Consider the following 12,637-nt stretch of genomic DNA (forward strand, 5'->3'; position numbering starts at 1 on the left):
ACCTATGTGATAATAATCATAATAATAATATTTGTACTAAGTGCTGGGATGAATACAAGAAAACCTGGTTCGACACAGTCCGCGTCGAACATGGGGCTCACAGTCTTAATCCTCATTTTACAGATGAGGGAACTGAGGCACAAAGAAATGAAGCGATTTACCCAAGGTCACACAGCGGACATGTGGCAGAGCTGGGATTAGAACCTGGGTCCTTCTGACTCCCAGGCCTGGGCTCTAGCTACTAGCCCATGCTGCTTCACGGGTGGAATTTAAATGCCATAGCGAGAGAAAGCAGTGTTGCCTAGTGAAAAGAACCCAGGCCTGGGAGTTAGAGGACCTGGGCTCTAATCCCTGCTCCGCCACTTGTCTGCTGGGTGAACTTGGGCAAGTCACTTCACTTCTCGGGGCTCAGTTCCCTCACCTGTGAAACAGGGATTCAAACCTGTTCTCCCTCCTACTTCACGAGCCCCATGTGGGATGGGGACCGTTGTCCACTCTGATTAGCTTGTCTTTACCCCAACACTTTGAACAGTGTTTGGCACACGGTAAGCGCTTATTAAGTATGAATTAGTAGTAGTAGTAATAGGGAGATGAGAAATTAGTCAGGGAGGTCTTCCTGGAGGAGGTGTGATTTTAGTAGAAATGTAGCTCCACCTTGAAATGACCTCCCCGCCCCACCCCAACTGCCTCACCTGCCCTCCTGGGAGGATCCCGGGCAATCCATTCATTCAATCGTACCTATTGAGCACTTACTGTGTGCAAAGCAGTGTTCTAAGCACTTGTGCCCAGGGCTAGAGGGCTCTTGCCCATCCTGAAACTGACCCCAACTGTAGCCATTTACGGCACAGGGAGGGTAAAGACAGAAGGACCTGAGTTGTAATCCTAGCTCGGCCTCTTGTCCTCTGCGTGACCTTGGGCAAGACACTTCACTTCTCTGGGCTCAGCTCCCTCATCTGTAGAACGGGGATTCAAATCATGTTCTCCCTCCTACTTCACAAGCCCCATGTAGGACGGGGACCGTTGTCCACCCTGATTAGCTTGTCTCTACCCCAGCACGGGTGTGGGGGGGTGGTCAAATGGGGATGAAGACCGTGAGCCCCACGTGGGACAGGGGCTGTGCACAACCTGATCTCCTTGTATTCACCCCAGCACTTTAACAGTGCCTGTCACATAGTAAGGAGACTCATCTGGAATGAAGGGACTATTACCCACCTCAACATCTCCACAGCATTTAGGTGCTTAGAAGCTCCCAACCCACACATCAATTTACAAGCTCTGCATCGTCCTTCAATCTTTGGGTCTTTGACAGTAAGCTCCTCGTGGGTAGAGATCACATGGGAAGCAGCATGAGAGCCAGAGCATCTGGGTGCCAAACCCAGCTCCGCCACTTACCAGTTGTATGATCTTGGGCCTGTCACTTCACTGGGCTCAGTTCCCCCACCTGCAAAATGGAAATTCAACACCTTTGCTCTCTCCTACTTATTCTGTGAACCCCAAGGGGGACCTGATTATATCTGCCCCAGTGCTTAGTACAGTGCTAGACATGAAGTTAAGCTCTTAGAAAACTCCTCACCCACGGATTTAAAGCAGTCAATCACCTTGCCCCCTCCTATCTCACCTCGCTACTCTCAGCCCTCACACTGTGCTCCTCTCATGCCTAACCTTCTCACCGCACCTCCATCTCATCCATCTCACCACTAACCTCTCGCCCATGTCCTACCTCTGTCCTGGAATGCCTTCCCTCCTCGTATCTGACAAACAATTACTCTCTCCCCCTTCAAAGCCTTACTGAAGGCACATCTCCTCCAAGAAGCTTTCCCCAAGCCCTCATTCCCTCTTCTCCCTCTTCCTTCTGCATCACCTTGACTTGCTCCCTTTGTTCTTACCTCTTCCCAGCTCCACAGCACTTATGTGCACATCTGTCATTTATTTATTTGCAGTAATGTCTGTCTCCACTCCCACAGACTGTAAGCTTGCCGTGGGCAGGGAATTATTGTTGTGTTGTACTGTCCCAAACGCTCGGCACACAATAAGCGCTCAATAAATACGATTGAATGAATGAACTGACAATCTCTCTACCACCATGAAGTTATGGGTAAATTCTCCCTCTGTCCTTAACTGAAGGATCATCTCTCTACCACCATTGCCTTGTGCACAATTCCTGTCCCTGTTATTAACTGACAGACCATCTCTCTACTACCACAGACCTATGGATAATTTCTGTTCCTGTCTTTAAACTCTTTAAACTGTTCTGCTGAATATACTACCAGAATGATTGCAGATGGAGGTGAGGTGTTCTGGGAAAGATGTGTCCATGGCAACAGCGTAAAACAAAACTAGCTGATTTAGTAATAAGGTACTCTTTCCCTCAGACCCTATCCCTTTTCTTTTCTCTCTCAGGTTCCCAATCCCGGTGGCACGGGAGAGAGGAAGGCCGTGGTGGGGAAAAGAGAAGGGAGAAACTGTGGGAGAAGGGAGAACAGTGCTTGGCACACAGTAACTGCTTCACAAATGCCATCATTATTATTACTAAACTGGAAATGTGAGAAATCTTCTAGCGTGGGAAAAATGTGAGATTCCTCTCCTCCTCAGAATAGCAAGGGGTTGAGAGGCCCCTGGGACAGGGAAAGTGAGAAACTCCCAGCTTGGAACTCCCTCTTCTCCCCACATTCAAAGCCTTCCTAAATTCTCACCCCTTTCAACCAGTTTCCCCCCCCCCCCCACATTAATTCCCAATTCCCTCACCATCCCTTCGGCCAACCCTAGCACTTGTGAATTTAATAATAATAATAATAATAATGGCATTTATTAAGCGCTTACTATGTGCCATGCACTGTTCTAAGCGCTGGAGAGGTTACAAGGTGATCAGGTCATCCCACAGGGGGCTCACAGTCTTCATCTCCATTTTACAGATGAGGGAACTGAGGCACAGAGAAGTGAAGTGACTTGCCCAGAGTCACAGAGCTGACAAGTGGTGGAGCCGGAATTTGAACCCACAACCTCTGACTCCAAAGCCCGGGCTCTTTCCACTGAGCCACACCCTCATGAGCACAAGAGTATATATATGTCTGCTTGGCTTCTGTTAAGTGCTTATTATTTGCCAAGTGCCGTATTAAGCGAGAGGGTAGACATGGGATCATCAGATCGGCCATGGTCCCTGCCCCACATGGGGCTCATCGTCTAAGTAGGGGGGCGGAAACAGGGATTGAATCCCCATTTTACAGATGAAGAAACTGAGGTACAGAGAAGTTAAGCAACTTGCCCGAGGTCACACAGCAGGCAAGTGGCAGAGCTGGGATTAGAACCCAGGTCCTCTGACTGCCAGGTCCGTGTTCTTTCCACTAGACCACCCTGCTTCTGTAATTATAATTATTTTAACCTCTGTCTCCTCCCTTTGAGTGTAAACTCCTCATGGGCAAGGAACAAGTGCCTAGAACAGTGCTTGGAAACAAGCGTATACTTAATAAATACTACTACTACTATTGCTGCTGTTGCTACTGCTACTACTGCTATTATTACTATTGCTATTACTACTATTACTACTGCTGCTGCTGCTGCTCCTAATACTATTGTTACTACTGCTACTACAGCTACTACTACTACTAATAATAATGATGGCATTTGTTAAGCGCTTACTACGTGCAAAGCACTGTTCTAAGCTCTGTTGTAGATACAAGGTCATCAGGTTATCCCACACGAGACTCACAGTCTTCATCCCTATTTCACAGGTGAGATAACTGAGGCACAGAGAAGTGAAGTGACTTGCCCAAAGTCACACAGCTGACAAGTGGCAGAGCTGGGATTAGAACCCATGACCTCTGACTCCCAAGACCGGGCTCTTTCCACTAAGCCATGCTGCTTCCCCACTACAGCTGCTGCTGCTACTACTGCTATTACTTTTGCTATCAATCAATCAATCGTATTTATTGAGCGCTTACTGTGTGCAGAGCATTGTACTAAGCACTTGGGAAGTACAAGCTGGCAACATATAGAGACAGTCCCTACCCAACAGTGGGCTCACAGTCTAAAAGGGGGAGACAGAGAACAAAACCAAACATACTAACAAAATAAAATAAATAGAATAGATATGTACAAGTAAAATAAATAAATAAATGAATATGTACAAACATATATACATAGATACAGGTGCTGTGGGGAAGGGAAGGAGGTAAGATGGGGACGGAAGGGGCTCAGTCTGGGAAGGCCGCCTGGAGGAGGTGAGCTCTCAGTAGGGCCTTGAAGGGAGGAAGAGAGCTAGCTTGGCGGACGGGCAGAGCGAGGGCATTCCAGGCCCGGGGGATGACGTGGGCCAGGGGTCGATGGCGGGACAGGAGAGAACAAGGCACGGTGAGGAGATTAGCGGCAGAGGAGCGGAGGGTGCGGGCTGGGCTGGAGAAGGAGAGAAGGGAGGTGAGGTAGGAGGGGGCGAGGTGATGGACAGCCTTGAAGCCGAGGGTGCGGAGTTTCTGCCTGATGCGCAGATTGATTGGTAGCCACTGGCTACCACTACTACTACTACTACTGCTGCCATTGCTACATCTACTGCTACTACTATTCATTCATTCATTCAATCGTATTTATTGAGCGCTTACTGTGTGCAGAGCACTGTACTAAGCTCTTGGGAAGTACAAGTTGGCAACATATAGAGACGGTCCCTACCCAACAACGGGTTCACAGTCTAGAAGGGGGAGACAGACAACAAAACAAAACATATTAACAAAATAAAATAAATAGAATAGTAAATATAAATAAAATAAATAGTAAAATAAATAGAGTAATAAATCTGTACAAACAGATTTACAGGTGCTGTGGGGAGGGGAAGGAGGTAGGGCGGGGGGGATGGGGAGGGGGAGAGGAAGGAGGGGGCTCATTCTGGGAAGGCCTCCTGGAGGAGGTGAGCTCTCAGTAGGGCTTTGAAGGGAGGAAGAGAGCTAGCTTGGCGGATGTGTGGAGGGTGGGCGTTCCAGGCCAGGGGGAGGACGTGGGCAGGGGGACAACAGCAGGCCAGGCAAGAACGAGGCCCAGTGAGGAGGTTAGCGGCGGCGGAGGAGCGGAGGGTGCGGGCTGGGCTTTAGAAGGAAAGAAGGAAGGTGAGGTAGGAGGGGGCGAGGTGATGGACAGCCTTGAAGCCGAGAGTGAGGAGTTTTTGCCTGATGCATAGGTTGACTGGTAGCCACTGGAAATTTTTGAGGAGGGGAGTAACATGCCCAGAGCGTTTCTGCACAAAGATGATCAGGGCAGCAGCGTGAAGTATAGACTACTTATACTACTATTTCTACTATTACCACTGCTACTACTACTGCCCTGCCAATACTACCACTACTGCTACTACTCCAACTACTCCTACTAATGCCACTGCTGCTGCTACTACCACTACTGCTCCTGCTGCTTGCTACTACTAAGTCTACATCTACTTTTACTGCCACTATTACTACTACTATCACTCCTGCTGCTGCTACTGCTACTTCTCCTACTAATGCAACTGCTTACTACTAGTAGTTCTACTACTAGTATTACTACTACTACTGCTACTACTATTGCTACTGCTACTACTACTGCTATTACCACTTCTTCTGCTGCTGCTACTGCTATTACTACTGCTGCTGCTATTGCTACTTCTACTGCTACTACTATTCTACTATCGTCACTGCTGCTACTACTGCCCTGCCAATACTATCAGTACTATTGCCGCTACTGCTACAACTTCTACTAATACTACTGCTACTACAATTACTACTAATAATAATGGTTCTTTTTAAGCGCTTACTATATGGCAAGTACTGTTCTAAGCATTGGGGTGGATACAAGTTAATCAGGTTGGATGCAGCCCCTGTCCCACGTGGGCTCACAGTCTTAATCCCCATTTTACAGGTGAAGTAACCGAGGCACAGAGAAGTGAAGTGACTTGCCCAAGGTCACACAGCAGACAAGAGGAAGAGATGGGATTAGAACCCAGGTCCTTCTAATTCCAAGGTCCATGCTCTATCCACTAAGCCACACACTACCCGTAATATTGTTACTACTGCTGCTACTACTATTATTACTACTGCAAAGGTTACTTCTACTGCTACAATTACTGCTACTGCTACTTCTGCTACTGTTACTGCTACTGTACTGCTCCTACTACCACTACTGCTCCTGCTACTACTCCTACTAATGCTACTGCTACTACTACCAGTAGGCAATACCCCCTCTCCTGGGTGGTACCCCTTCTCTTTGATCAGTGATCAAATTACTATTCTATTTATTTTATTTTGTTAATATGTTTTGTTTTGTTGTCTGTCCCGCCCTTCTAGACTGTGAGCCCGTTGTTGGGTAGGGACCGTCTCTATATGTTGCCAACTTGGACTTCCCAAGCGCTTAGTACAGTGCTCTGCACACAGTAAGCGCTCAATAAATATGATTGAATGAATGAATGAATTACTCTATTTTATTTGTACATATTTATTCTATTTATTTTATTTTGTTAATATGCTTTGTTTTGTTGTCTGTCTCCCCCTTCTAGACTGTGAGCCCACTGTTGGGTAGGGACTGTCTCTATATGTTGCCAACTTGTACTTCCCAAGCACTTAGTACAGTGCTCTGCACACAGTAAGTGCTCAATAAATACGACTGAATACTACCATTACTAGAGAAGCAGCGTGGCTCAGTGGAGAGAGCCCGGGCTTTGGAGTCAGAGGTCATGGGTTCAAATCCCAGCTCCACCACTTGTCAGCTGTGTGACTTTGGGCAAGTCACTTCACTTCTCTGGGCCTCAGCTACCTCATCTGTAAAATGGGGATTAAGACTGTGAGCCCCCTGTGGGACAACCCAATCACCCTGTAACCTCCCCAATGCTTAGAACAGTGCTTTGCGCATAGTAAGCACTTAATAAATGCCATTATTATTATTATTATTATTACCACTGCCACTACAACTATGTCTACTACTGTCACTGTTTGTACTACTGTCCTGTCAAAACCACCACTACAGCTGCTGCTACTGCTTCTACTCCTACTAATGCTACTGCTACTACTCTTACTACTATTATTTCTATTGCTGCAGCTGCTACTGCAACTACTGCTACTACCACAGCTAAGGCTACTTCTCCTGCTACTGCCACGATTACTACTACTACTACTACTTCTCTACTGCCATTGTTACTACTACTGTACTGCTCCTACTACCACTCCTGCTTCTGCTACTACTCCTACTAACGGGTTCAAATCCCGGCGCCACCACTTGTCAGCTGTGTGACTTTGGGCAAGTCACTTCACTTCTCTGGGCCAAAGTTACCTCATCTGTAAAATCGGGATGAAGACTGTGAGCCCCCGTGGGACAACCTGATCACCTTGTAACCTCCCTAGCTCTTAGAACAGTGCTTTGCACACAGTAAGCGCTTAATAAATGTTATCATTATTACTAACGCTACTACTATTAGTGCTACTACTATTACTGCTGCTCCTGCTAGGGCTTCTGCTACAGCCATTACTACTACTACTACTACTACCATTGTTACTCCTACTGTAGTGCTCCTACTACCACTCCTGCTACTCCTCCTACTAACACTACTAACGGGGAAGCAGTGTGGCTGGAGAAGCAGCGTGGCTCAGTAGAACAAGCACAGGCTTTGGAGTCAGAGGTCATGGGTTCAAATCCTGGCTCTGCCAATTGTCAGCTGTGTGACTTTGGGCAAGTCACTTAACTTCTCTGTGCCTCAGTTCCCTCATCTGTAAAATGAGGATTAAGACTGTGAGTCACCCGTGGGACAACCTGATCACCTTGTAACCTCCCCAGTGCTTAGAACAGTGCTTTGCACATAGTAAGCGCTTAATAAATGCTATCATTATTACTAACGCTACTATTATTAGTGCTACTCCTATTACTGCTGCTCCTGCTACTGCTAAGGCTACTGCTACAGCCATTATTATTACTACTACTACTACTACCACCATTGTTACTACTACTGTACTGCTCCTACTACCACTCCTGCTACTGCTACTACTTCTACTAACACTACTAACAGAGAAGCAGTGTGGCTGGAGAAGCAGTGTGGCTCAGTAGAAAGAGCACAGGCTTTGGAGTCAGAGCTCATGGGTTCAAATCCTGGCTCTGCCAATTGTTAACTGTGTGACTTTGGGCAAGTCACTTAACTTCTCTGTGCCTCAGTTCCCTCATCTGTAAAATGAGGATTAACACTGTGAGCCCCCTGTGGGACAACCTGATCACCTTGTAACCTCCCCTGCGCTTAGAACAATGCTTTGCACATAGTAAGTGCTTAATAAATGCCATTATTATTATTATTATTACTCCTACTAATGCTACTGATACTACTACTAGTACTACTACTCCTATTACTGCTGCTCCTGCTACTGCTAAGACTACTTCTACTGCTACAGCCATTACTACTACTACTACTACCACCATTGTTACTACTACTGTACTGCTCCCACTACCACTCCTGCTACTGCTACAACTCCTACTGATACTACCACTAGTACTACTACTATTAGTGCTGCTCCTGCTACTGCTAAGGCTACCTCTACTACTACTGCCACTATTATCACTACTACCTCTCTTCTGCCATTGTTACTACTATTATACTGCTCCTCTTACTGCTACTGTTCCTACTAATTCTACTGCTACTACTACTAGTACTACTCGTACTGCTGCTGCTACTATTGCTACTATTACCACTACTACTTCTCTACTGCCATTGTTACTACTACTGTACTGCTCCTATTACCACTCCTGCTACTGCTACTAATACTATTTCTGCTGCTGCTGCTACTGCTACTACATGATGAGTGGTGAAGGTGTACTCTGAGCAGAAATCCTGAAAACTAGCTAGCTAGCAAGGGGGGCAAAATCCACAGGGGCTACAGGGACAACCACGAGGCAGGCAAACTATGGTGCTCTCTCTCACTTTGTCCATAAATGGGTCCCACACATAATAACGAGTCTTTGCATTCATTTCACAATGCACTGCGCATCTGCCTGCCTACCAGCTCACTGCTCTTTGTACCCCACAAGAGACACCACTGGCAGGGAAAGAGAGAGTGGAAACCACCAACACTATAATCACTTCCTTTACGCAGGTTTCCGATTGTGAAAACTCAGGCCCGGAGTTCAGCCGTCATTTGCCACAGGTGAATCCATCAGATCCTATCTCAAGAGAGAGAATCCTTTAGGGGGAGGAAGGGATTGGTTTGTCCTTACTCAGCGCTCAGAACATAGCGTTTGCACATAGCGCTTAACAACTATCATCATCATCATCTGATACTCTGAGATTAATCCGATTTTCTCGGTATCCTGAGTTCACAGGCCAAAGCCAGCATCATTTCTGACCACCAAAGTGAACAGTGATAAAAGAGCTGAGTGTACTCCCCCAAGCACTTGGTCCAGTGCTCTGCAAACAGGAAGCTCGCAATAAATACTATCAATTGATTGACCGATTGATTGAACGGCTAGCAGAGATCAGTTTCCTCCTTTCTCGTGGGGCCCATACCTGCCCGGGAGGGCGAAATGGGTGGGAGAAAAACGATGGAGGGTTTCCCTGCCTTCCCATCCCGCACTTGATAAATAGCACCCACTTTAACCACTCTACCCAAGACCCAGTCCTAATGGCAGCAGGCTGACCCAAAATCCCTTAGTCTGACACCGAGTTCTCACTGGTTTTCTTGTGTGACAAGAGAGAAGACAGACCCAGCCAAGGGACTCTATTTGGCCAAGGGTTCTCACTGTTGCCACTGTTTTGAAGAACCAGACCTCGGGGAGGAAAAACCTTTCCCATTCCTTCAGGATTTTTTTCAGCAGCCACGCATGGACGGCTGCAACAGAATACCAGAAATGTCCAGGCAGGCTCGGATCAAGTTAGGGTAGGTGGTCTCTCTGGCAAACGCCCACTTGAATGCACCCCAGGACCCGTGGGGATGTTCAAGAGGGAGGCGGAGGAGAAGAATCTCAGTTGGAGTCGCTATGGGAGTACCCCTGCTGCTCGCTTTCCTGAGGGTCTTGTTCAAGACGACCTCTGTCTGCTCTGCGGATGTCAATACCAAACTCCATTTGAACCTCCCACTGTGGATACATTCTCGCTCCCTCTCACTCCTCACACCCTTTCTGCAGCAGGTGATGGTTTCTTGGCAGGTGATCGGGTCCATAATTAACCACCGGCCCAGCACAAAAGGAATCACCCCACCGAGTCTCACATCACATCGGTCGGACTACGCGTATTTGCCATCAAATTATAGGTTCTGCCTAATTCATTCATTCATTCATTCATATTTATTGAGTGCTTACTGTGTGCAGAGCACTGTACTAAGCGCTTGCGAAGTACAAATCGGCAACATATAGAGATGGTCCCTACCCTACAATGGGCTCACAGTCTAGAAATTAATTCACAGTTTTTTTGTGGTGTTTGTTAAATGCTATGTGTCAGGCACTGTTCTAAGCACTGGGGTAGATACAAGCTAATCAGGTGGGACACAGTCCCTGTCCCACGTGGGCCTCACAGTCTTCATCCCCATTTTACAGTTGAGGTAAATGAGGGCCAGATAAGCATGGCGGAGTGGACGGAGCACGGGCCTGGGAGTCGGAAGGTCATGGGTTCTAAATCTCGGCTCTACCACGTGTCTGCTGTGTGACCTTGGATAAGTCACTTTACTTCTCTGTGCCTCAGTGACTTCCTCTGTAAAATGGGTATTGAGATGGTGAGCTTCATGTGGGACAAGGACTGCGTCCAACCCAATAGGCTCGTATCCACCCCAGTGTTTAGTACAGTGCCTGAAACATGGTGTTTCAGAAATGCCACGATGATTACTATTATTATTAAGTGAAATGACTTGCCCAAAGTCACACAGCAGCCAAGTGGCAGAGATGGGATTAGAACCCAGATCCTTCTGACTTCCAGGCCCGGGCTCTGTCCACTAAACAACACTGTTTCTCTTTTTTCTTTTTCTTTTTTTTTGGGTTGGCTGCCTAAAGATCTGAGACCCCGGCGAACCGTGGCTCGCTAAGCCAGTTGGAATTTGAAATTCGAAAGCTCCGATCCAATCCGGTCCGGCAAACAACCTCCCACAAACACCCCGGGGTTTCTGGGCTCCCTGTGGGCCAGGAACTCCTCTACCAACCCTGTTCTACTGCCTCCCCCAAGCGCTTACTCCAGTGCTCCACATGCAGGAAGCCCTCGATAAATACCACTGATTGGTGGGTTGGGCCTCCCTTCTAAACTGTAAGCTCGTTGGGGGCAGGGATTGTTTCTGTTCTATTGTCCTCTCCCAAGCTCTCAATACGGTGCTCTGCTCTCAGTAAGCGCTCAATAAGTACCAGTGATGGATGGATGGTTGGGGCATCTCTCTAAGATGTACAGTGCTTTGCACACAGTGAGCGCTCAATAAATACGACTGAATGAATGACACAGAGGTCATGAGTTCAAATCCCGACTCCATCAATTGTCAGCTGTGTGACCTTGGGCAAGTCACTTCACTTCTCTGTACCTCCGTCACCTCATCTGTAAAATGGGGATGAAGACTGTGAGCCCCACATGGGACAACCTGATCACCTTGTATCCTCCCCGGCGCCTAGAACAGGGCTGGACACATAGTAAGCGCTTAACAAATGCCCTCATTATTTACGATGTTATTATTATTATCCCCTTGGCTACCCAGAGAACACACCCAGAGCTGCTGTCGGGCGCGCTGGGAGAACTTTAGAGGAGGGTGACCTCGGGCCGCGGGAGAGGGCCCCAAGTGTGCCGGCGGGCTGTGCCCACCCGAGCGTTCAGTACGGTGCTCCGCACGTAGTAAGCGCTCCATAAACCCCACTGAACGAATGAATGGCAAGAAAAGCAACCTCTCGGTCGGCCGGCCAGCCGGCCGGCCGCTGGATCCGGACGCATAGCGGTATAGCAGGCCAAGAAGAGGTTTGGCCGGGAATGTGTTTCGGCTTCCCAGCGGGTCGGCCGATCCGACAGCCCCCTCCCCTGAGCTCCCGCCCCGAGCCCGCTCCCGCCCGGGAGCCTCCGGGCCCCAGGGTCGGTGGTCGTCGAGTCGTTTGTCCATTCGGATTTACTGGGCGCTCACTGTGTGCGGAGCACTGTACTGAGCGCTTGGGAGAGTCCAAATGGGCAGTAAAGAGAGCGCATCCCCGTCCGCCCCGGGTGCCCGGCCGGGTGCCCCAGGCCCTCTCCCCAGGGCCCCCCCCCGCCCCCGAGCCCGGTGCCCGTCACCGTGATCCCCGAGGCCCCGCCGCGGGCGGGCACTGACCATGTCGTAGACGTTGAGGATGACGGGCTGGTTGGCCATGGCGGGCGGGGGCCGGGGGCCGGGCCGGGCCGGGGAAGGCACCGCCGGGCACCTCCGGGCGGACCCCGCATCGGACGGCTCCGACACCGACACCGACACCGACAGGGGGAGGGGGACGGGGACGGGGAGGAGAACGCTGAGGGCGGCCGGAGGGAGGAGGGGGAGGACTCATGGGGCGGGGGGCGGGGGGCCGGGCCCGGGGACGAGACCCCGGCCGCAGCGACCCTCGGGCCCGGCCCCCGGCCCTCGATCCGGGCCCCGCAGGCGGAGGGAGGGAGAGAGGGAAGGAGGGAGGGAGGGAGGTTGCCGGGCCTGGGGAGGGGGCGGGGGGGCTGACCCCTGTCGGGATCCAGCTG

At 49.4% G+C, this 12,637-nt stretch overlaps 1 protein-coding gene across 1 annotated transcript in view; it reads right to left on the reverse strand.

The window, feature by feature from the left end:
- Positions 1-12,367, reverse strand: part of LOC119944513 (deubiquitinase DESI2-like) — a 79,918-nt gene extending 67,551 nt beyond the window's left edge. The window contains exon 1 of the mRNA XM_038765462.1: positions 12,243-12,367. Coding sequence (XP_038621390.1) covers positions 12,243-12,281 — 39 coding nt within the window. The 5' untranslated portion in view covers positions 12,282-12,367. The remainder of the gene's footprint in view (positions 1-12,242) is intronic.
- Between the last annotated feature and the right edge of the window lie 270 nt (positions 12,368-12,637).

Source organism: Tachyglossus aculeatus, chromosome 23, assembly GCF_015852505.1.
Source record: "Tachyglossus aculeatus isolate mTacAcu1 chromosome 23, mTacAcu1.pri, whole genome shotgun sequence".
Classification (NCBI taxonomy): Eukaryota; Metazoa; Chordata; class Mammalia; order Monotremata; family Tachyglossidae; genus Tachyglossus; species Tachyglossus aculeatus.